At 42.4% G+C, this 26,331-nt stretch overlaps 1 protein-coding gene across 1 annotated transcript in view; it reads right to left on the bottom strand.

Moving 5' to 3' along the window:
- Positions 1 to 26,331, bottom strand: part of mrpl23 (mitochondrial ribosomal protein L23) — a 139,972-nt gene that overhangs the window by 101,850 nt on the left and 11,791 nt on the right. Inside the window, exon 2 of the mRNA XM_041837626.2 lies at positions 221 to 343. Within this exon, the coding sequence (XP_041693560.1) occupies positions 221 to 343 (123 nt within the window). The remainder of the gene's footprint in view (positions 1 to 220; positions 344 to 26,331) is intronic.

Genomic DNA, 26,331 nt, shown 5'->3' with positions numbered 1-26,331 from the left:
ATCTAATGCTTTTAAATCTATGAGGGAAAGGGAAACAAGGTAGTACAGTACACTTTCAGTAAAAGGAGGGCAAATGGAATTGGGTTCTGAGCTGGGGTCCGATTCTCTACAATTCTCCCTCTCAGGGTGCCCTCATTCTCCCCCCACCCCCCTCCCGTTTGGACACACATTTCATTTACAATTCACAGTGCTGTTACGGACCATTCAAAAACAGACTTACTCCATGGGGATTCTGAACTGCACTGTGTCCGGAGGCTGCTCCTTCCCTGGTCGGACCAGAGTCAGGGAGAATGGCGGCCGGAAGATCCTCAGCTGGGGGTTCCCGATCTGGTACAGAGGGTATCTGTATGGAGAACAGGAGACTGGGTTGAAGGAGAGCCCTAGCACACTTTCCAGGGTCAGTTTCTCAGACCCCTACTCCTGGACTAAAAGGTATGCTCAATATAGATTATCAATGGAAAGTGTTTTTAGTCCAATAACAGTCTTAATAATCTGGATCCAGGAAACTGGTCCATAGAATCAATGCACATTATTGTGGCTATAGCTATGATTTTGGCCAACATGGTCTTCTTCTGAACAGTGAGAGTAGAAAGTGAGCAAGTGCAGTCAGTAGAATACAGGGAAGGGGACTAATGTCAATGGGACCCATGTCAATGGGGAGCATTTCAATAGTCCTGGTCCTCCCCTCTTCTCCATTCCTAGGTGCATGACAAGTGAAAATGTGTCAAGTAGAGTCTAGCTTTCGAGTTACAAGCCAAAGAATGTCTGTTCAATCAATTTGCCAATATCAAAAGTCATTTTAACTAGCCGACTGTCCCTTAGCCCGACTACTCATCCACATCGCTCCGGCCAAACTAGCGTTTCTTCTCCACGATGAATCTGGGTTTGCTCGTGCTCGGAGCACGTCTCTGGAGCCGCTGAGCCGGAGGAGTGTGTATCAATCCTGCTGTAGCCTAAAGATCCTTACAGTGCCTTGCAAAAGTATTCATCCCCTTGGCGTTTTTCCTATTATGTTGCATTACAACCTGTAATTTAAATGGATTTTTATTTGGGATTTCATGTCATGGACAAAATAGTCAAAATTGGTAAAATGGAATGAAAACAATAACTTGTTTCAAAGAATTCTAAAAAATAAATAACGGAAAAGTGGTGCGTGCATATGTATTCACCACCTTTTCTGTGAAGACCCTAAATAAGATCTGGTGCAACCAATTACCTTCAGAAGTCACATAATTAGTTAAATAAAGTCCACATGTGTGCAATCTAACTGTCACATGATCTGTCACATGATCTCAGTATATATACACCTGTTCTGAAAGGCCCCAGAGTCTGCAACACCACTAAGCAAGGGGCACCACCAAGCAAGCGGCACCATGAAGACCAAGGAGCTCTCCAAACAGGTCAGGGACAAAGTTGTGGAGAAGTACAGATCAGGGTTGGGTTATAAAAAAATATCAGAAACTTTGAACATCCCACGGAGCACCATTAAATCCATTAGAAATTTTTTTGAAAGAATATGGCACCAAAACAAAGCTGCCAAGAGAGGGCCACCCACCAAACCTCACGGACCAGGCAAGGAGGGCATTAATCAGAGAAGCAACAAAGAGACCAAAGATAACCCTGAAGGAGCTGCAAAGCTCCACAGCGGAGATTGGAGTATCTGTCCATAGGACCACTTTAAGCCGTACACTCCACAGAGCTGGGCTTTACTGAAGAGTGACCAGAAAAAAGCCATTGCTTAAAGAAAAAAATAAGCAAACACGTTTGGTGTTCGCCAAAAGGCATGTGAGAGACTCCCCAAACATATGGAAGGTACTCTGGTCAGATGAGAATAAAATTGAGCTTTTTGGCCATTAAGGAAAACGCCATGTCTGGCGCAAACCCAACACCTCTCATCAACCCGGGAACACCATCCCCACAGTGAAGCATGGTGGTGGCAGCATCATGCTGTGGGGATTTATTTCATCGGCAGGGACTGGGAAAATGGTCAGAATTGAAGGAATGATGGATGGTGCTAAATACAGGGAAATTCTGGAAGGAAACCTGTTTCAGTCTTCCAGAGATTTGAGACTGGGACGGAGGTTCACCTTCCAGCAGGACAATGACCCTAAGCATACTGCTAAAGCAACACTTGAGTGGTTTAAGGGGAAATATTTAAATGTCTTGGAATGGCCTAGTCAAAGCCCAGACCTCAATCCAATTGAGAATCTGTGGTATGACTTAAAGATTGCTGTACAGTAGCGGAACCCATCCAACTTGAAGGAGCTGGAGCAGTTTTGCCTTGAAGAATGGGTAAAAATCCCAGTAGCTAGATGGGCCAAGCTTATAGAGACATACCCCAAGAGACTTGCAGCTGTAATTGCTGCAAAAGGTGGCTCTACAAAGTATTGACTTTGGGGGGGGGTGGGGTGAATAGTTATGCACACTTAAGTTCAATTTTTTTGTCTTATCTCATGTTTGTTTTACAAAAAAATATATTTTGCATCTTCAAAGTGTTGGCATGTTGTGTAATTCAAATGATACAAACCCCCAAAAAATCAATTTTAATTCCAGGTTGTAAGGCAATAAAATAGGAAAAATGCCAAGGGGGGTGAATACTTAAGCAAGCTACTGTACAGTCGCCGTAAACACACTGTGACATCTGCTGATGTAAAAAGGGCTTTATAAATAAATGTGATTGATTGATTTTCCGTTTCTACAGGTTCAATGAAGTTGAATTTAAGACTTTAAACCTTTTATTGTGTTCGCAACACACCTGCTAATATTTCTTGTCGGGAATGAGCCCAGTATTTTTAGGGTATGCTCTTTCACCAAAAGCTATAGCCTACATGGCTCATATTGTCAGGCATGTGTGCTATTTTAGCAATGTAAACTAACGGATGTAGTAGCATAGTGGCTAGGCGATAGATTAGTGATGGGCGAGTTGACTCATAACCCGCAGTCCCCGCAGTTACAGTGCCTTCGAAAAGTATTGACTTTTTCCACATTTTGTTACGTTACAGCCTTATTCTAAAATTGATTAAATCGTTTTTTTCCCCCCTCATCAATCTACACTCAATACCCCATAATGACAAAGCAAAAACAGTTGTTTTTCTGTGCCAATGAAAAAAATGAAAAAATGAAATATACATTTACATAAGTATTCAGACCCTTTACTCAGTACTTTGTTGAAGCACCTTTGGCAGCGATTACAGCATAGAGTCTTCTTGGGTATGACGCTACAAGCTTGGCACACCTGTATTTGGGGAGTTTCTCCCATTCTTCTCTGCAGATCCTCGTAAGCTCTGTCAGGTTGGATGGGGAGCTTCGCTGCACAGCTATTTTCAGGTCTCTCCAGAGATGTTTGATCGGGTTCAATTCCCGGCTCTGGCTGGGCCACTCAAGGACATTCAGAGACTTGTCCCGAAGCCACTCATGCGTTGTCTTGGCTGTGTGCTTAGGGTCGGTTGTCCTGTTGGAAGGTGAAACTTCGCCCCAGTCTGAGGTCCGGAACGCTCTGGAGCAGGTTTTCATCAAGGATCTCTCTGTACTTTGCTCTGTCCATCTTTGCCTCGAGTCTGACTAGTTTCTTAGTCCCTGCCGCTGAAAAACATCCCCACAGCATGATGCTGCCACCACCATGCTTCACCGTAGGGATGGTGCCAGGTTTCCTCCAGACATGACACTTGGTATTCAGGCTAAAGAGTTCAACCTTGGTTTCATCAGACCAGATAATCTAGTTTCTCATGATCAGAGAGTCCTTTAGGTGCCTTCTGGCAAACTCCAAGCGGGCTGTCATGTTCCTTCTACTGAGGAGTGGCTTCCGTCTGGCCACTCTACCATAACAGCCTGATTGGTGGAGTACTGTAGAGATGGTTGTCCTTCTGGAAGGTTCTCCCATCTCCACAGAAGAGCTCTGTCAGAGAGACCATCGGGTTCTTGGTCACCTCCCTGACCAAAGCACTTCTCCCCCGATTGCTCAGTTTGGCCGGGCGGCCAGCTCTAGGAAGAGTCTTGGTGGTTCCAAACTTCTTCCATTTAAGAATGATGGAAGCCACTGTGTTCTTGGGGACCTTCAATGCTGCAGACATTTTTGGTACCCTTCCCCAGGTCTGTGCCTCGACACAATCCTGTCTCGGAGCTCTATGGACAATTCCTTCAACCTCATGGCTTGGTTTTGCTCTGACATGCACTGTCAACTGTGGGACCTTATTTAGACAGGTGTGTGCCTTTCCAAATCATGTCCAATCAATTGAATTTACCACAGGTGGACTCCAATCAAGTGGTAGAAACATCAAGGATGATCAATGGAAACAGGATGCACCTGAGCTCAATTTTGAGTCTCATAGCAAAGGGTTTGAATACGTAAATAAGCAATTTCTGTTTTTTATTTTTAATACATTTGCAATCATTTCTAAAAACCTGTTTTCGCTTTGTCATTATGGGGTATTGTGTGTAGATTGCTGAGGATTAAAAATATATATATTTGGAATAAGGCTGTAACGTAACAAAAATGTGGAAAAAGTCAAGGGGTCTGAATACTTTCCGCGGGGCGTGCGGGTTTAGAGTCATGAAATATTGTGTGAATGAAGGGCAGATGGTTGAATAAAGAGAAAGCAATGCATTAAAAATCAATAAATGTATCATTCTTGTGCAATTCATATCTACAGTATATGCTACATTGAGTATTTTCTTTCATTATTTTTATCTGACGTTAGCGCGTAGCTTAAACCTAAGCTTCAGGGCCTAACTGTAGTGCACCAAATACTTGCCAATTGCTAAATGCTTTTGGGAACTTGGGCAGAAAAAGTTAACATTGATCCACTGAGGCAAAAAGGACAATGTCGGAGTTTAATTAAATAAGAGAAGAGCTGCGAAATGGAGAGTTGAAAATAAGGGAGGGCCAGAAGAGTAGTGAAATGTTTGGGACATTTTTTTGTAAAGTGGTTAAAGAGGATGATAGCAGTGTTGAATATGTTATGTCTGATGATTGAGAGGCGCTATACAAATTCGACAGTCACAAGACGGGGACTTCAAAATGGCACGTCAAGGTAACTGTACTGTTCAGATCATATAGTCGGGCGGTTGCGGATGGATTATTAGCAATTGCTGGCGGGTGGGGGTCAACAAACAGCTCACCCACGCATCACTACTATTGATGGCTGAAGCATGGGGTTGCACATCTGCATTTGTTTAGACAACCCAATGGGCTAATCATTAGCTAGTTCACAGATTCTAGGCTCAAGTGTTCCGAATTTTCGCTCCGATACCAATACCAGCTTAGTATAATAATACTCAATACTATAACAATACCACTGTGAACAAAATGCAGTGAAGTCAAATATACAGCACTGTATAAAACACGTCGTCAACTCTCCATCTGGAGAGCTAGGCCACAGGGTGTACATGATTTTGATCCAGCACTGCTCTAACACACCTGAGTCAGCTTAACAAGGTCCTGTTCAGTAGTCGATATGTAGAATATGGTGTATTACAGTAGGGCTGGAACAAAAGTCTACACACCCAGTAGCTCTCTTGGAGGTATTATGATAGAACATTAGCAAATTAGCTAAGTGGGAGGGCTCTAAACTGACTTTTTCCAGTGCCAAGTAAGACATAAAAGTGAGCTATTTCATCGAAAATGTTCAGGGAATGCTTTATGGATATTTTGATGTGCAACATGTCAAAATAGGATTCAGAATAATCACATATCTTTTTGGCTCTTTAGAGATTAATTTGCCTGCATGTGTTTTGTGCATATTTGCCTAGGCTATGCTACATAATTTACCACGAGGAAGTGAGAACTCAAAACACATTAGCTAGATCGCTAACTCTTAATATGATATTGTTGCTAGTAGGGATGTAACGATTCACCAACCGGTCCCCGGTTCAAATGTTTAAGGTATGAGTGCATTGGTCTGCGGGACCCCAAACCAATCCAAATGTAGCATGCATCGGTCAGAAAATCTATTTAAAAGTTATGAATCAGCAGTTCACTAAATGCTCTGCTAAAATGACCATTTCTACCTTCCAAAAAGACCTCTCATCTTTTGTAAGGACAGTGTCAAACTAAAACTGTAATTATGTTGACAGTCGTTGATCTAAAAGTAATTTTGCATGCCGAACAACCCCAGGCAAAATCAGTAGCCTAGTCAAACTGCATGCGCTGATCAACGAGAGGTAGGCCTATTCCTGATCTAGCACATCTGTGAGTCACCTTCAGTAATCAAATGTTTGTAAAATGGCTTGCGGAATATTAGGCTTTATTAGTTGAGAGACAATCAATGTAATTAGCTAGATTATTTTTGATCAAATGCGCTGTTGAAAACTGTGTTTTACAGGAATAAAAGCATCTTACGTTACCACCATAGACAACTCTCATCTGGCTATAGGCTTGATGCATAGGCTACATACAATTGTATTTATATTGCTCAGGTTCACCATCCGCAATAGTTTTGGTAGTTTTGCTTGAAACGACAGCATACACTATATATACAAAAGTATGTGGACATCCCTTCAAATTCGTGGATTCGGCTATTTCAGCCACACCCGTTGCTGACAGGTGTATAAAATGGAGCACACAGCCATGCAATCTCCAATCATTGGCAGTAGAAATGGCCTTACTGAAGAGCTCAGAGACTTTAAACATGGCACCTTTAAAGGATGTCACCTTTCCAACAAGTCAGTTCGTAAAATTTCTGCCCTGCTAGAGCTTCACCGGTCAGCTGTAAGTGCTGTTATTGTGAAGTGGAAACATCTTGGAGCAACAACGGCTCAGCCGCTAAGTGGTAGGCCACACAAGCACACAGAATGCAACACTGTGTCCTCGGTTGCAACACTCACTACCGAGTTCCAAACTGCCAATTTAAGCAATGTCAGTACAAGAACTGTTCGTCGGGAGCTTCGTGAAATGGGTTTCCTTGGACGAGCAGCCGCAAACAAGCCTAAGATGACCATGCGCAATGTCAAACGTCGGCTGGAGTGACGTAAAGCTCGCCGCCATTGGACTCTGGAGCAGTGGAAATGCGTTCACTGGAGTGATGAATCATGCTTTACCATCTGGCAGTTCGACGGACGAATCTGGGTTTGGCAGATGCCAGGAGAACGTTATGTTCAGGTGTTGTTTTTCCATGGTTCGGGCTAGGTACCTTAGTTCCAGTGAAGGGAAATCTTAACCTACAGCATACAATGACATTCTAGACAATTCTGTGCTTCCAACTTTGTGGCAACAGTTTGGGGAAGGCCCTTTCCTGTTTCAGCAACGCCCCCGTGCACAAAGCGAGGTCAATACAGAAATGGTTTGTCGAGATCTGTGTAGGAGAAATTGACTGGCCTTCACAGAGCCCTGACCTCAACCCCATCGAACACCTTTGGGATGAATTGGAATGCCGACTGCGAACCAGGCCTAATCGCCCAACATCAGTGGCCGACGTCACTAATGCTCTTGTGGCTGAATGGAACAAGTCCCCACAGCCTTCCCAGAAGAGTGGAGGCTGTTATTGAAGCAAAGGGAGGACCAACTCCATATTAATGCCCATGATTTTGGAATGACATGTTCGACAAGCAGGTGTCCACATACTTTTGGTCATGTAGTGTATATATGGTCATTTTAATAATAATTTAATAACGAGGACAGCAATTACTTTTGCTTCCTGCACTGCATTGGTCAATGTGGGAGATGAAACGGTCTACACCAGGGTTCTTCAATTCTGGTCCTGGAGGGCCGAAACACCTCTGTTTTTCATCCTCTCCTTCTAATCAGGGGCTAATTCAGACCTGGGACACCAGGTGAGTGCAATTAACTACCAGGTAGAAATAAAAAACAGAAGTGTTTCGGCCCTCCAGGACCGGAATTGAAGAACCCTGGTCTACACCATTCGATTATGAGATAGGGTTGGATATACAGCTCTGGAAAAAATTAAGAGACCACTGCACATTTTTCTTTAATCAGCATCTCTACATGTATGATAGCCATTCCATTCCAGTGTCTGTTGAATTCCAACACAGGCACACCTCATTCTACTGAATTAGGTACTGATTAGGTTATCACCTTAACCAAATGTTATTTAACAAGGAAAAGTATAAAAAACACTGCTGTGGTCATCACTATCCTCTTGCAATAAGACCAGCTGGATGGCAAAAACAGTGGTAATAGTACCTCAAAAGTAATATTAATCAAAAAATAACTAATGACCATGCCAAAAGAGTTGAAAAGGAAAGTTTTGAGTGAGGAAAAGAAGGGTTCAATTCTGGCTTTACTGGCAGAGGGATACAGTGAGCGTCAGGTTGCTTCCATCCTTAAAATTTCAAAGACGGCGGTTCATAAGAACAAGGTCAAGCAGCAGACATTGGGGACAACAAAGCTACAGACCGGCAGAGGGCGAAAACGACTCTCTACTGACCGGGATGACCGCCAACTCATTCGAATGTCACTCAACAACCGTAGGATGACATCATGTGACCTACAAAAAGAATGGCAAACGGCAGCTGGGGTGAAGTGCACGGCGAGGACGGTTCGAAACAGGCTCCTAGGGGCAGGGCTGAAGTCGTGCAAAGCTAGAAAAAACCCTTCATCAATGAGAAGCAAAGAAGAGCCAGGCTGAGGTTTGCAAAAGACCATAAGGATTGGACCGTCGAGGACTGGACTAAGGTCATCTTCTCTGATGAGTCCAATTTTCAGCTTCGCTCAAAACCTGGTTGTCTAATGGTTAGACGGAGACCTGGAGAGGCCTACAAGCCACAGTGTCTCGCACCCACTGTGAAATTTGGTGGCGGATCGGTGATGATCTGGGGGTGCTTCAGCAAGGCTGGAATCGGGCAGATTTGTCTTTGTGAAGGACGCATGAATCAAGCCACGTACAAGGTTGTCCTGGAAGAAAACTTGCTTCCTTTTGCTCTGACATTGTTCCCCAACTCTGAGGATCGTTTTTTCCAGCAGGACAATGTGCCATGCCACACAGCCAGGTCAATAAAGGTGTGGATGGAGGACCACCAGATCAAGACCCTGTCATGGCCAGCCCAATCTCCAGACCTGAACCCCATTAAAAACGTCTGGAATGTGATCAAGAGGAAGATGGATGGTCACAAGCCATCAAACAAAGCCGAGCTGCTTGATGTTTTGCGCCAGGAGTGGCATAAAGTCACCCAACATCAATGTGAAAGACAGACATGGCGCCAGACATGGCGTTTTCCTTGATGGCCAAAAAGCTCAATTTTAGTCTCATCTGACCAGAGTACCTTCTGCTTATTTTTTTCTTTAAGCAATGGCTTTTTTCTGGCCACTCTTCCGTAAAGCCCAGCTCTGTGGAGTGTACGGCTTAAAGTGGTCCTATGGACAGATACTTCAATCTCCGCTGTGGAGCTTTGCAGATCCTTCAGGGTTATCTTTGGTCTCTTTGTTGCCTCTCTGATTAATGCCCTCCTTGCCTGGTCCGTGAGCTTTGGTGGGCGGCCCTCTCTTGGCAGGTTTGTTGTGGTGCCATATTCTTCCTATTTTTTAATAATGGATTTAATGGTGCTCCGTGGGATTTTCAAAGTTTCGGATATTGTTTTATAACCCAACCCTGATCTGTACTTCTCCACAACTTTGTCCCTGACCTGTTTGGAGAGCTTCTTGGTCTTCATGGTGTCGCTTGCTTGGTGGTGCCCCTTGCTTAGTGGTGTTGCAGACTTTCAGAACAGGTGTATATATACTGAGATCGTGTGACAGATCATGTGACACTTAAATAAAGTCCACCTGTGTGCAATCTAACTAATTATGTGACTTCTGACGGTAATTGGTTGCACCAGATCTTATTTAGGGGATTCAAAGCACGCACCACCTTTCCATTATTCATTTTTTTGAAAAGTTATTTTTTTCATTTCACTTCACCAATTTGGACTATTTTGTGTATGTCCATTACATGAAATCCAAATAAAAATCCATTTAAATTACAGGTTGTAATGCAACCAAATAGGAAAAACGCCAAGGGGGATGAATACTTTTGCAAGGCACTGAATACATCACTCACCCTCTCTCACACAGAGACAGAGGTAGAAGTCGGCTCAGACAAATCCAGCTCATGAGCTCCATCAGCAACAGATTTGATTTTAGAATGAAAAATGAATGTGTTTATGCAACTAATGTTCCTCTAATCAAACCGAAACGCACTGAATCATTTCAAACTAAAACGTATTGTTCCTGAATCGTGTCTTTCCCGCAATTACATTTTGAAATGTTGCTCAACTGTCAGTATGCTTTTGCTTATCAGAATGCATCTCTCCCTTCACTTCTTGTGCAAAGGGGGGAGAGGCAAAGTTCGGTGGAGTACTGAAAATCGGTACTTAATTTAAGTAAAAGTACTGTTACTTAGATTGTAATTTACTCAAGTAAAAGTAGCCCTCTTAAAAAACTACTCAAGTAAGAGTTACACATTTAGTTAGGTCATTTTTTACACCTTAGGGTAGTAAACTGACAGCAAACAAAAATAACAACATTTTAGTGCAAATTATTTGCCATCAATTTATTATTTAAGCCTGCGACACTATCTTGCAGATGTCCTTCAGCACAGGTAGTCTCCAATGAAGACTGACATCAAACAAAGTCTGTAGGCTGTACAGTTTCTATTAAGGTCTTAATCAAAGTGCTACATTTCATAAAAAGGTAAATGGTACGAGAGACATTGGAATAATTTCCCATTTTCAATTGCATCAACGAAAATGTATTTCATAATATAAATTCAAGTACATGTGATGATGAATGCGTTCTAAAAAGATTTACAGCATGTGTGATGTTAAATGTTTTATTCAGAATGAAATATCAAGGAGGATCACGTAAGTGTTACAACAGCCAAACAACAATCAATATCGAAAGGTCACTATCAATCATGTTACAAGTATACCTGGCCCAGGTATCCTGGATGGATATAGATCTCATTCCGTCAGTAGAGGATGCCTGGTTGTTCCTTAAAAGTAATTTCCTCTCAATCTTAAATAAACATGCCCCATTCAAAAAATACAGAACTAAGAACCGATATAGCCCCTGGTTCTCCTCAGACTTGACTGCCCTTGACCAGCACAAAAACATCCTGTGGCGTACAGCATTAGCATCAAATAGCCCCCGCGATATGCAACTTTTCAGGGAAGTTAGGAACCAATATACACAAGCAGTCAGGAAAGCAAAGGCTAACTTTTTCAAACAGAAATTTGCTTCCTGTAGCACTAACTCCAAAAAGTTTTGGGACACTGTAAAGTCCATGGAGAATAAGAGCACTTCCTCCCAGCTGCCCACTGCACTGAGGCTAGGAAACACTATCACCACCGATAAATCTACAATAATCGAGAATTTCAACAAGCATTTTGCTACAGCTGGCCATGCTTTCCATCTGGCTACCACTAACCCGGCCACCAACTCTGCACCCTCTGCTGCAACTTGCCCATGCCCCCCGCTTCTCCTTCACACAAATTCAGACAGCTGATGTTTTGAAAGCGCTGCAAAATCTGGACCCCTACAAATCAGCTGGGCTAGACAATCTGGACCCTTTCTTTCTAAAACTAGCCGCGAAATTGTCGCAACCCCTATTACTAGTCTGTTCAACCTCTCTTTCATAACGTCTGAGATCCCCAGAGATTGGAAAGCTGCCGCGGTCATCCCCCTCTTCAAAGGGGGTGACACTCTAGATCCAAACTGCTACAGACCTATATCCATCCTGCCCTGCCTTTCGAAAGTATTCGAAAGCCAAGTTAACAAACAGATCATCGACCATTTCGAATACCACCGTACCTTCTCCGCTATGCAATCCGGTTTCCGAGCTGGTCACGGGGTGCACTTCAGCCACGCTCAAGGTCCTAAACGATATTATAACCGCGATTGATAATAGACAGTACTGTGCAGCCGTCTTCATCGACCTGGCCAAGGCTTTCGACTCTGTCAACCACCGCATTCTTATTGGCAGACTAAATAGCCTTGGTTTCTCAAATGACTGCCTCGCCTGGTTCACCAACTACTTCTCAGATAGAGTTCAGTGTGTCAAATCGGAGGGCCTGTTGTCTGGACCTATGGCAGTCTCTATGGGGTGCCACAGGGTTCAATTCTTGGGCCGACACTTTTCTCCGTGTATATCAATGATGTCGCTCTTGCTGCTGGTGACTCTCAGATCCACCTCTACGCAGACGACACCATTTTGTATACATCTGGCCCTTCATTGGACACTGTGTTAACAAACCTCCAAACGAGCTTCAATGCCATACAACAATCCTTCAGTAGCCTTCAACTGCTCTTAAACACTAGTAAAACTAAATACATGCTTTTCAATCGAACGCTGCTAGCACCCGCCCACCCGACTAGAATCACCACTCGACGGGTCGGACCTAGAGTATGTGGACAACTACAAATATCTAGGTGTCTGGTTAGACTGTAAACTCAACTTCCAGACTCACATAAAGAATCTCCAATCCAAAGTTAAATCTAGAATCGGCTTCCTATTTCGCAACAAAGCCTCCTTCACTCATGCTGCCAAACATGCCCTCGTAAAACTGACTATCCTACCGATCCTTGACTTCGGCGATGTCATTTACAAAATAGCCTCCAACACTCTACTCAGCAAATTGGATGTAGTCTATCACAGTGCCATCCGTTTTGTCTCCAAAGCCCCATACACTACCCACCACTGTGACCTGTACGCTCTTGTTGGCTGGTCCTCACTACATGTCCGTCGTCAAACCCACTGGCTCCAGGCCATCTATAAATCACTGCTAGGCAAATCCCCGCCTTATCTTAGCTCATTGGTCACCATAGCAGCACCCACCCGTAGTCTGCACTCCAGCAGGTATATCTCACTGGTCATTCCCAAAGCCAACACCTCCTTTGGCCGCCATTCCTTCCAGTTCTCTGCTGCCAATGACTGGAACGAATTGCAAAAATCTCTGAAGCTGGAGACTCTTATATCCCTCACTAACTTTTTAAGCATCAGTTGTCAGAGCACCTTACCGATCACTGCACCTGTACACAGCCCATCTGAAATTAGCCCACCCAACTACCTCATCCCTATATTGTTATTTATTTTGCTATTTTGCACCCCAGTATCTCTATTTGCACATAATCTCTTGCACATCTAGCATTCCAGTGTTAATACTATTGTAATTATTCTGCACTATAGCCTATTTATTGCCTTACCTCCATAATTTGCTACATTTGCACACACTGTATATATATTTTCTGTTGTATTTCTGACTTTATGTTTTTTTTACCCCATATGTAACTCTGTGTTGTTTTTATTGCACTACTTTGCTTTATCTTGGCCAGGTCGCAGTTGTAAATGAGAACCTGTTCTCAACTGGCTTACCTGGTTAAATAAAGGTGAAATAAAAAAAAAAAAAAATGCAAATCAGACATTTCAGCATAGAATTAAACATCAAGGTAGGTATTCAGGTAAGAATCCTCTAACTAAAAAATAATCAAATAATTGCCATAGTCAACTCAATCATCTTTTTCCTCCTCCTCCTCCGCCTTTCCACTTTGAAGGGTATTTTAATTTCTTGGCTGGCCCATTCTCCTCCCCCTCGGAAGTGCCACTAAAAACTACAAATAAAAAGGACACACCAAAAAAACTTGATTTCTAGTATATGGCACAAAAAGGTTACGGAAATGATGCACTGTATGACTGACGTGCTTATAAGGCCTTTTCTTAAAAACAGAATGACATTTAAACATACACAGAGCAGAGATAGCTAGTAAGCGATTACCACAAACATCTGATTAATCTGTTCACTCTTTATGCCAATGACAAGGTGGCTAGTTGGCCAACAAGCAGAGATCATATGGGGAGCTAAAAACAGGTCAAATTCTGGTTTGCCAAGCTAACTACACTGAACAAAAATATAAACGCAACATGTAACAATTTCAAAGATTTTACTGAGTTACAGTTCATATAAGGAAATCAGTCAATTGAAATGAATTCATTAGGTCCTAATCTATGGATTTCAAATAACTGGGAATACATCTGTTGGTCACAAATACTTGTTTTAAAAGTTAGGGGTAGGAATCAGAAAACCAGTCAGCATCTGGTGTGACCACCATTTGCCTAATGCAGCGCGACACATCTCGTTACCAAAGAGTTGATCAGGCTGTTGATTGTGGCCTGTGGAATGTTGTCCCACTCCTCTTCAATGGCTGTGCGAAGTTGCTGAATATTGGTGGGAACTGGAACACGCTGTCGTACACGTCGATCCACAGCATCCCAAACATGCTCAATGGGTGACATGTCTGGTGAGTATGTAGGCCATGGAAGAACTGAGACATTTTCAGCTTCCAGAAATTGTGTACATATCCTTGCGAAATGGGACAGTGCATTATCATGTTGAAACGTGATGGCGGCAGAATAATGGCACAACAATGGGCCTCAGGATCTCGTCACGGTATCTCTGTGCATTCAAATTGCTAATCGATAAAATGCAATTGTGTTCGTTGTTGATACAGTGAGGGAAAAAAGTATTTGATCCCCTGCTGATTTTGTACGTTTGCCCACTGACAAAGAAATGATCAGTCTATAATTTCAATAAAAGGTTTATTTGAACAGTGAGAGACAGATTACCAACAAATAAATCTAGAAAAAAGGATGTCAAAAATGTTATAAATTGAATTGCATTTTAATGAGGGAAATAAGTATTTGACCCCCTCTCAATCAGAAAGATTTCTGGCTCCCAGGTGTCTTTTATACAGGTAACAAGATGAGATTAGGAGCACACTCTTAAAGGGAGTGCTCCTAATCTCAGTTTGTTACCTGTTTAAAAGAAACCTGTCCACAGAAGCAATCAATCAATCAGATTCCAAACTCCCCACCATGGCCAAGACCAAAGAGCTCTCCAAGGATGTCAGGGACAAGATTGTAGACCTACACAAGGCTGGAATGGGTTACATGACCATCGCCAAGCAGCTTGGTGAGAAGGTGATAAAGTTGGTGCGATTATTCGCAAATGGAAGAAACACAAAAGCACTGTCAATCTCCCTCGGCCTGGGGCTCCATGCAAGATCTCACCTTTTGGAGTTGCAATGATCATGAGAACGGTGAGGAATCAGCCCAAAACTACACGGGAGGATCTTGTCAATGATCTCCAAAAAAAAAAAAAAAAAAAAAAAAAAAACATTGTAAAGTGGTTATCCCACTGGCTATAAGGTGAATGCACCAATTTGTAAGTCGCTCTGGATAAGAGCGTCTGCTAAATGACGTAAATGTAAATGTAAATGAAAGACAGCTGGGACCATAGTCTCCAAGAAAACAATTGGTAACACACTACGCCGTGAAGGACTGAAATCCTGCAGCGCCCGCAAGGTCCCCCTGCTCAATAAATCACATATACAGGGCCGTATGAAGTCTGCCAATGAACATCTGAATGATTCAGAGGAGAACTGGGTGAAAGTGTTGTGATCAGATGAGACCAAAATCGAGCTCTTTGGCATCAACTCAACTCGCCGTGTTTGGAGGAGGAGGAATGCTGCCTATGACTCCAAGAACACCATCCCCACCGTCAAACATGGAGGTGGAAACATTATACTTTGAGGGTGTTTTTCTGCTAAGGGGACAGGACAACTTCACCGCATCAAAGGGACGTTGGACGGGGCCATGTACCGTCAAATCTTGGGTGAGAACCTCCTCTCAGCCAGGGCATTGAAAATGGGTCGTGGATGGTATTCCAGCATGACAATGACCCAAAACACACGGCCTAGGCAACAAAGGAGTGGCTCAAGAAGGAGCACATTAATGTCCTGGAGTGGCCTAGCCAGTCTCCAGACCTTAATCCCATAGAAAATATGTGGAGGGAGCTGAAGGTTCGAGTTGCCAAACGTCAGCCTCAAAACCTTAATGACTTGGAGAAGATCTGCAAAGAGGAGTGGGACAAAATCCTTCCTGAGATGTGTGTAAACCTGGTGGCCAACTACAAGAAACGTCTGACCTCTGTGATTGCCAACAAGGGTTTTGCCACCAAGTACTAAGTCATGTTTTGCAGAGGGGTCAAATACTTATTTCCCTCATTAAAATGCAAATCAATTTATAACATTTGACATGCGTTTGTCTGGATTTTTTTGTTGTTATTCTGTCTCTCACTGTTCAAATAAACCTACCATTAAAATTATAGACTGATCATGTCTTTGTCAGTGGGCAAACGTACAAAATCAGCAGGGGATCAAATACTTTTTTCCCTCACTGTAGCTTATGCCTGCCCAGACCATAACCCAGCTGCAACCATGGGGGCACTCTGTTCACGTTAACATCATCAAACCGCTCGCCTACATGACGCCATACACGCGGTCAGCCAACTGCCACGTACAGTTGAAACCGGTATTCATCCGTGAACATCACACTTCTCCAGCGTGCCAGTGGCCATCGAAGGTGAGCATTTGCCCACTGAAAGCGAATACGACGCCGAACCGCAGTCAGGTCAAGACCCTGGTGAGGATGATGAGCACGCAGATGAGCTTCCCTGAGACGGTTTTTGACAGTTTGTGCAGAAATATTTCGTTCATGCAAACCCAGTTATCAGCTGTCCGGGTGACTGGCCTCAGACAATCCTGCAGGTGAAGAAGCTGGATGTGGAGGTTCTGGGCTGGCATGATTACACGTGTTCTGCGGTTGTGAGACCGGTTGGACGTAATGGCAAATTCTCTAAAACGACATTGGAGGCGGCTTATGGTAGCGAAATTAACATTCAATTCTCTGGCAAAAGCTCTGGTGGACATTCCTGCAGTCAGCATACCAATTTCACGCTCCCTCAAAACTTGAGACATCTGTGGTATTGTGTTGTGTGAAGAAAATGCACAATTTAGAGTGGCCTTTTATTGTCCCCAGCACAAGCTGCACCTGTGTAATTATCATGCTATTTAATCAGCTTCTTGATATGCCACACCTGTCAGGTGGATAGATTATCTTGACAAAAGAGAAATGCTCACTAACAGGGATGTAATCAAATTTTGTGCACAACATTTTAGAGAAATACGCTTTTTGTGCGTATGGAACATTTCTGGGATCTTTTATTTCAGCTCATGAAACATGGGACCAACACTTTACATGTTGCGTTTATATTTTTGTTCAGTGTAGCTAACTAGTAGCTATCTAGCCATTTAATTTGCGCTAGCACTCAAAACACAATTTCAACAGCAGAATTATACAGTGAGTGTACAAAACATTAGGAAAACCGTTCCACAGGGATGCTGGCCCATGTTGACTCCAATGCTTCCCACAGTTGTGTCAAGTTGGCTGGAAGTCCTTTGGGTGATGGACCATTTTTGATAGACACGGGAAACGGTTGAGCATGAAAAGCCCAGGAGCGTTGCAGTTCTTGACACACTCAAACCGGTGCCCCCTGGCACCTAATACCACAGCCAGTTCAAAGGCACTTAAATATTTGGTCTTGCACATTTACCCTCTGAAAGGCACACATATACAATCCATGTCCCAAGGCTTAAATATCCTTCTTTAACCTGTCTCCTCCCATTAATCTACAAGTATCAAGGAACAATAAGGGATCATAGCTTTCACCTGGTCAGTCTGTCATGGAAAGAGCAGGTGTTCCTAATGTTTTAAATACTCAGGGTATCTGAGAAATACTTAATAGTATTACTCCAGAAATATACAATATTACAAATGCAGGAGTTAAAGGAAAAATCCACCCAAAAATCACAAATTCCTATAATTTACCATGTTAAATATTACTAATATGTGAGAACAATATTGTTTGTGAGGAAATGTTCATTTTGTCATTATAATAAGGTTGGTAGCAACATGTGAAAATCATTGTGGAAATTTGTTGCAGCTCAAGTCGAATAGAAAACCTACAATGCAACGCTCTCTCTATGGGTTGGCAGCTAGCTAGCAAACACAGCTACACACAATAATAAAAAAGTCAATATCAGGATGTGAAGTAGCTAGTTAGCTGTAAAATTACCGAAACAAACTGCATTAACAATTTAGGAGTCTACAATCTCACCATGTTCAACATGCAGATCGATGTGCCTCGCAGAGTGGAGTCTGACATTCGCAACGGCCATGCAATGGCACCATGTAATGCACCCTGGACTGAAGAGGCAGACACAAAAGAGAAATGTGGTGGGCCCTCTTAAATTACACATTTCTTGAGGTAGGAATATCACAAAAATATGATCAATGGCTCATTTGAGAGAAGAAAACCTCCCACATTATGACATCGGCTAGTATTGAAATCTGACATGTATGATAGACGTTTTCGCAATCTAAAAGTCGTATTCCTATTAACTTTCAGTGTAGTGAGAGCGGGTTTATCTCAATACTACGTCATACCGGCCAAATTTCTGCCTGCTTGAACGGCAAAAGCTCAGATCCACATGAAAACATGAAATTACCCCGGGACTCAATAGAACATTGCTCAGCGATAAACAAAAACAATATAACATTCAAAAAGGGTGAGTCTTTCCTTCAATTAAAGTGCAACTTACCTCTGATCGCATCTGGCTAAGAACCCACAAACAAAAATCTCCTCAAGAGCGTAGTTTTACATTTACATTTACATTTTAGTCATTTAGCAGACGCTCTTATCCAGAGCGACTTACAGTTAGTGAATACATTTTTTTTTTATTTTTTTTTATACTGGTCCCCCGTGGGAATCAAACCCACAACCCTGGCGTTGCAAACGCCATGCTCTATCAACTGAGCTACATCCCTGCCGGCCATTCCCTCCCCTACCCTGGACAACGCTGGGCCAATTGTGCGCTGCCCATGAGTCTCCCGGTCGCGGCCGGCTGCGACAGAGCCTGGATTCGAACCAGGGTTTTGATGACAAGCTACTTTGAATACATTTCGTTGGTCAAGGGGTCGTGAAACGTTCATATAGACGTAAAGGGGAAACAATACTATTGATTCAGGTAGGAAAAAAGAAGAAAAAAGAACAAAAATTTGGAGTTGCAAGGTTTTCATCCAACAGCGACAATAATAATATAAATCTATGTAACTGAAGTGATTTGGTAAAATGCAACGGAGTAAAAAGTTACTTTCTTCAGAAATTACTTGAGTAAGAGTACAGCCCACATTAGCACATTACTACCCACCTCTGGGGAGTGAGAGCCTGACGCGAAACAGGGAAAGGGCAGACACTTTTATTGCAGGAAGCAGGTTAATGCACATTACTTTTAACCAAATAATGGTTTTTAGAAAAAGAAACATCTGCAGGAACATTGTGTAGCCTAATCACTAAAATTACCCACATTAGCAAAATTGCTTCGTATGAGGGCAATGTAGGACATTTTCGGTTTATCATTCCAGCTAAAGTTAGTGTTGTCTATCAAATTGTATAGGCTTATTAGGCTACTTTGCTCTCCTCTACTGCCATTTTCATCAGCATGCTAGCTAATGCTAAAGCAACCCATAAACAATGGGTGGAGGGGGGTGGGGGGATTATTTAAAAAAAATAATCACCTAATAGCAGGAACATCAGCATCTAGTGGTCAAAACCTGGTAATATCAGGATGGGCCATAAACTCATCAACTTCAATGACTAATTTATCTGAACAGGAGGAAAAAAAACATCAAACTTACAGAATACATTATAGGATAAAGAAACAACACTCAGAGCCACAGCTCCATACTACTAGTCAAACAGAAAACTGATACTATACTGTACAAATATATAAACACAACATGCACAGTGTCGGTTCCATGTTTCATGAGCTGAAATAAAAGATCTCCGAAATGTTCCATATGCACAAAAAACGAATCTCTCTCAAATGTTGCGCACAAATTTGTTTACATCCCTGTTAGTGAGCATTTCTCCTTTGCCAAGATAATCCATCCACCTGACAGGTGTGGCATATCAAGAAGCTGATTAAACAGCATGATCATTACACAGGTGCAGCTTGTGCTGGGGACAAAAGGTTTACTCTAAAATGTGCAGTTTTGTCACAACACAATGCCACATACAGTGAGGGAAAAAAGTATTTGATACCCTGCTGATTTTGTACGTTTGCCCACTGACAAAAACATGATCAGTCTATTATTTTAATGGTAGGTTTATTTGAACAGTGTGAGACAGAATAACAACAAAAAAATCCAGAAAAACGCATGTCAAAAATGTTATAAATTGATTTGCATTTTAATGAGGGAAATAAGTATTTGACCCCTCTGCAAAACATGACTTAGTACTTGGTGGCAAAACCCTTGTTGGCAATCACAGAGGTCAGACGTTTCTTGTAGTTGGCCACCAGGTTTGCGCACATCTCAGGAGAGATTTTGTCCCACTCCTCTTTGCAGATCTTCTCCAAGTCATTAAGGTTTCGAGGCTGACATTTGGCAACTCGAACCTTCAGCTCCCTCCACAGATTTTCTATGGGATTAAGGTCTGGAGACTGGCTAGGCCACTCCAGGACATTAATGTGCTTCTTCTTGAGCCACTCCTTTGTTGCCTTGGCCGTGTGTTTTGGGTCATTGTCATGCTGGAATACCCATCCACGACCCATTTTAAATGCCCTGGCTGAGGGAAGGAGGTTCTCACCCAAGATTTGACGGTACATGGCCCCGTCCATTGTCCCTTTGATGCGGTGAAGTTGTCCTGTCCCCTTAGCAGAAAAACACCCCCAAAGCATAATGTTTCCACTTCCATGTTTGACTGTGGGGATGGTGTTCTTGGGGTCATAGGCAGCATTCCCCCTCCTCCAAACAAGGTGAGTTGAGTTGATGCCAAAGAGCTCCATTTTGATATCATCTGACCACAACACTTTCACCCAGTTCTCCTCTGAATCATTCAGATGTTCATTGGCAAACTTCATATGTGCGGTCTTGAGCAGGGGGACCTTGCGGGCGCTGCAGGATTTCAGTCCTTCACGGCGTAGTGTGTTACCTATTGTTTTCTTGGTGACTATGGTCCCAGCTGCCTTAAGATCATTGACAAGATCCTCCCGTGTAGTTCTGTGCTGATTCCTCACCGTTCTCATGATCATTGCAACTCCACAAGGTGAGATCTTGCATGGAGCCCCAGGCCGAGGGAGATTGACAGGTATTTTGTGTTTCTTCCATTTGCGAATAATCGCACCAACTGTTGTCACCTTCTCACCAAGCTGCTTGGCGATGGTCTTGTAGCCCATTCCAGCCTTGTGTAGGTCTACAATCTTGTCCCTGACATCCTTGGAGAGCTCTTTGGTCTTGGCCATGGTGGAGAGTTTGGAATCTGATTGATTGATTGCGTCTGTGGACAGGTGTCTTTTATACAGGTAACAAACTGAGATTAGGAGCACTCCCTTTAAGAGTGTGCTCCTAATCTCAGCTCGGTACCTGTATAAAAGACACCTGGGAGCCAGAAATCTTTCTGATTGAGAGGGGGTCAAATACGTATTTCCCTCATTAAAATGCAAATCAATTTATAACATTTTTGACATGCATTTTTCTGGATTCTTTTGTTGTTATTCTGTCTCTCACTGTTCAAATAAACCTACCATTAAAGTTATAGACTGATCATTTCTTTGTCAGTGGGCAAACGTACAAAATCAGCAGGGGATCAAATACCTTTTTCCCTCACTGTATGTTTCAAGTTTTGAGGGAGTGTGCAACTGGCATGCTGACTGGAGAAATGTCCACCAGAGCTGTTGCCAGATATTCAATATTAATTTCTCTACATTGTTTTACAGAATTTGGCAGTACGTCCAACTGGTCTCACAACTGCAGACCACGTGTAACCACGCCAGCCCAGGACCTCCACATCCGGCTTCTTCACCTGCGGATCGTCTAAGCCCTGCCATCCAGACAGCTGATTAAACTGTGGGTTTGCAAAACTAGTGCTGTGGCGGCCATGAAATGTTGTTAGCCGGTTATTGTCATGCGAAAGACTGCCGGTCTCACGGTAATTGTCCGTTAATTAAAAAAAATGTTAAGCATCTCCAGGCCTCCACGCATACAAGCTGCATACAAGACACTGATGTGCGCATCTGGAACATCAACATTTAAAAAAAGTCGAATAAATAAGCCAGTTTGCGCTGTTCTGTGAAGGGAGTAGTACACAGCGTTGTACAAGATCTTCAGTTTCTTGGCAATTTCTCGCGTGGAATAGCCTTCACTTCTCAGAACAGACTGACAAGTTTCAGAATAAAGTTATTTGTTTCTGGCCATTTTGAGCCTGTAATCGAACCCACAATTGCTGATGCTCCAGATACTCAACTAGTCTCAAGAAGGCCAGTTTTATTGCTTCTTTAATCAGCACAGCAGTTTACAGCTGTGCTAACATAATTGCAAAACGGTTTTCTAATGATCAATTAGCCTTTTAAAATGATAAACTTGGATTAGCAAACACAATGTGCCATTGGAACACAGGACTGATGGTTGCTGATAATGGGCCTCTGTACGCCTAGGTAGATATTCCATTAAAAATCAGCCGTTTCCAGCTACAATAGCCTTTTACACCATTATAATTGTCTACACTGTATTTCTGATCAATTTGATGTTATTTTAATGGACAAAAAAATTGCTTTTCTTTCGAAAACAAGGAAAGTTCTAAGTGACCCCAAACTTTTGAACGGTAGTGTACATATACATACACACATATATATACACATACACACACACACACACACACACACACTATACATATACACATACATATAATTCTATTGGTTGCAAGAATTTTGTATAATCATTTAAATTGAAAAACTAAGTTTTGAATCCGGCGTCGTTTTGGGTATCTCTTCACAAACCATGTGCCATGGAATCGTTACATCGAAAATCCCAACTATTTTGCAGCCTGTATGGCGCAGCTGTAAATGTTTTGGTCCTTAAATTAAACTGGCATATTTGTTCATTTATCACAATTTTCTTTAGCCAATTTCCTTACCTTCTCCCCTTTCCACTTGCCTCCTCCAATTTTGCCATAATGCTGCAATCAGTTGGTAGTCATTTTGGATAGAGCAGACATTTCCAGATATTTCTATTACCTGCATGTGTGACATAACTCCACCAGTCCTATTTATGATATCATTTACAAAGACTACACTGTTTAAAAAAAAAGAAAATCTACCATATGGGAGAAATATACAGTACCAGTCAAAGGTTTGGACACACCTACTCATTCCAGGGTTTTCTTTATTTTTACTATTTTCTACATTATAGAATAGTGAAGGCATAACAACTATGAAATAACACATATGGAATCATGTAGTAACCAAAAATAGTGTTAAACAAATCAAAATATATTTTATATTTGAGATTCTTCAAAGTAGCCACCCTTTGCCTTGATGACAGCTTTGCACACTCTTGGCATTCTCTCAACCAGCTTCATGAGGTAGTCACCTGGAATGCATTTCAATTAACAGGTGTGCCTTCTTAAAAGTTAATTTGTGGAGTTTCTTTCATTCTTAATAGGTTTGAGCCAATCAGCTGTGTTGTGACAAGGTAGGGGGGGTACACAGAAGATAGCCCTATTTGGTAAAATACCAAGTTCATATTATGGAAAGAACAGCTCAAATAAGCAAAGAGAAACAACAGTCCATCATTACTGTTGTTACTTTAATCCGGAAAATGTCAAGACCTTTAAAAGTTTCTTCAAGTGCAGTCGCAAAAACCATCAAGCGCTATGATGAAACTGGCTCTCATGAGGACCGCCACAGGAATGGAAGACCCAGAGTTACCTCGGCTGCAGAGGATAAGTTCATTAGAGTTACCAGCCTCAGTACTTGCAGCCCAAATAAATGCTTCACAGAGTTCAAGTAACAGACACATCTCAACATCAACTGTTCAGAGGAGACTGCGTGAATCAGGCCTTCATGGTCGAATGCTGCAAAGAAACCACTACTAAAGGACACCAATAAGAAGAAGAGACTTGGCTTGGGCCAAGAAACACGAGCAATGGACATTAGACCGGTGGAAATCTGTCCTTTGGTCTGATGAGTCCAAAATTGAAGCACGGAGGAGGACGTGTGATGGTATGGGGGTGCTTTGCTGGTGACAACGTCAGTGATATATTTAGAATTCAAGGCACACTTAACCAGCATGGCTACCACAGCATTCTGCAGCGATACGCCATACCATCTCATTTGCGCTTAGTGGGACTATCATTTGTTTTTCAACAGGACAATGACCCAACACACCTCCAGGCTGTGTAAGGGCTATTTGACCAAGAAGGAGAGTGATGGAGTGCTGCATCAGATGACCTGGCTTCCACAGTCACCCGACCTCAACCCAATTGAGATGGTTTAGGATGAGTTGGACCGCAAAGTGAAGGAAAGCAGCCAACAACAACTTCAAGACTGTTGGAAAAGCATTTAGGTGAAGCTGGTTGAGAGAATGCCAAGAGTGTGCAAAGCTGTCATCAAGGCAAAGGGTGGCTAAATATATTTTGATTTGTTTAACACTTTTTTGGTTACTACACGATTCCATGTGTTATTTCATCGTTTTGATGTCTTTACTATTATTCTACAATGTAGAAAATAGCAAAAATTAAAAATAAACCTTGAATGAGTAGGTGTCCAAACTTTTGACTGGTACTGTATTTCCACCCCAACCCCATACCCCCATCCTTTTTCCATACAACTTCGTCTACATGTGTAGAATGAGTTTCCTGTAAACAACATATATTATATCCCTCCTATTTTAGCCAGGTAAAGATCGTATTTTCGTATTATCTGCTAAGCCATTACAATTAGGGCCTGTTGTCTGGACCTATGGCAGTCTCTATGGGGGTGCCACAGGGTTCAATTCTTGGGCCGACTCTTTTCTCTGTGTATATCAATGACGTCGCTCTTGCTGCTGGTGACTCTCAGCTCCACCTCTACGCAGATGACACCATTTTGTATACATCTGGCCCTTCATTGGACACTGTGTTAACAAACCTCCAAACGAGCTTCAATGCCATACAACACTCCTTCAGTAGCCTCCAACTGCTCTTAAACACTAGTAAAACTAAATGCATGCTCTTCAATCGAACGCTGCTGGCACCCGCCCAACCGACTAGAATCACTACTCTCGACGGGTCTGACCTAGAGTATGTGGACAACTACAAATACCTAGGTGTCTGGTTAGACTGTAAACTCTCCTTCCAGACTCACATTAAGAATCTCCAATCCAAAGTTAAATCTAGAATCGGCTTCCTATTTCGCAACAAAGCCTCCTTCACTCATGCTGCCAAACATGCCCTCGTTAAACTGACTATCCTACCGATCCTTGACTTCGGCGATGTCATTTACAAAATAGCCTCCAACACTCTACTCAGCAAATTGGATGTAGTCTATCACAGTGCCATCCGTTTTGTCTCCAAAGCCCCATATACTACCCACCACTGTGACCTGTACGCTCTTGTGTGCTGGTCCTCACTACATATTCGTCGCCAAACCCACTGGCTCCAGGCCATCTATAAATCACTGCTAGGCAAATCCCTGCCTTATCTTAGCTCATTGGTCACCATAGCAACACCCACCCGTAGTCTGCGCTCCAGCAGGTATATCTCACTGGTCATCCCCAAAGCCAACACCTCCTTTGGCCGCCATTCCTTCCAGTTCTCTGCTGCCAATGACTGGAACAAATTGCAAAAATCTCTGAAGCTGGAGACACTTATCTCCCTCACTAACTTTAAGCATCAGTTGTCAGAGCACCTTACCGATCACTGCACCTGTACACAGCCCATCTGAAATTAGCCCGCCCAACTACCTCATCCCTATATTGTTATTTATTTTGCTCATTTGTACCCCAGTATCTCTATTTGCACATCATCTCTTGCACATCTATCATTCCAGTGTTAATACTAATTGTAATTATTTTGCACTATAGCCTATTTATTGCCTTACCTCCATAACTTGCTACATTTGCACACACTGTATATATATTTATTTCTGTTGTATTTTTGACTTTGTTTTGTTTTACCCCATATGTAACTCTGTGTTGTTGTTTTTATCGCACTGCTTTGCTTTATCTTGGCCAGGTCGCAGTTGTAAATGAGAACTTGTTCTCAACTGGTTTACCTGGTTAAATAAAGGTGAAATAAAAATAAATAAATAAAATTATAACTAGCTATACTTATCTCACCACTCACCATAATGAGATACACGTTTTGATTATACTTACCATAATATATGTTTGTAAATTTAACATTAAGAAGTACAATGATAATTGAGTGTCCATATAGCTGTACCAAGATATTTGCACTGTTAAGCATACTTTAGCTGCGACTAGGGCTGTGGCAGTCATGACATTTATCAGCCAGTTATTGTCATGCAAAAGTCTGCCGGTCTCATTGTAATTGACCGTTAATTAACATACACGTTTAGCATCTCCAGGCTCCACGCATACAAGCAGCATATAAGCCTCTGATGCGCGCCTTTGGAACATCTACATTTTATAAAAAGTTGAATAAATCAATTGAATATACATCACAATA

Source organism: Coregonus clupeaformis, chromosome 19, assembly GCF_020615455.1.
Source record: "Coregonus clupeaformis isolate EN_2021a chromosome 19, ASM2061545v1, whole genome shotgun sequence".
Lineage (NCBI taxonomy): Eukaryota > Metazoa > Chordata > Actinopteri > Salmoniformes > Salmonidae > Coregonus > Coregonus clupeaformis.
This window is presented reverse-complemented; position numbering and strand designations above follow the sequence as displayed.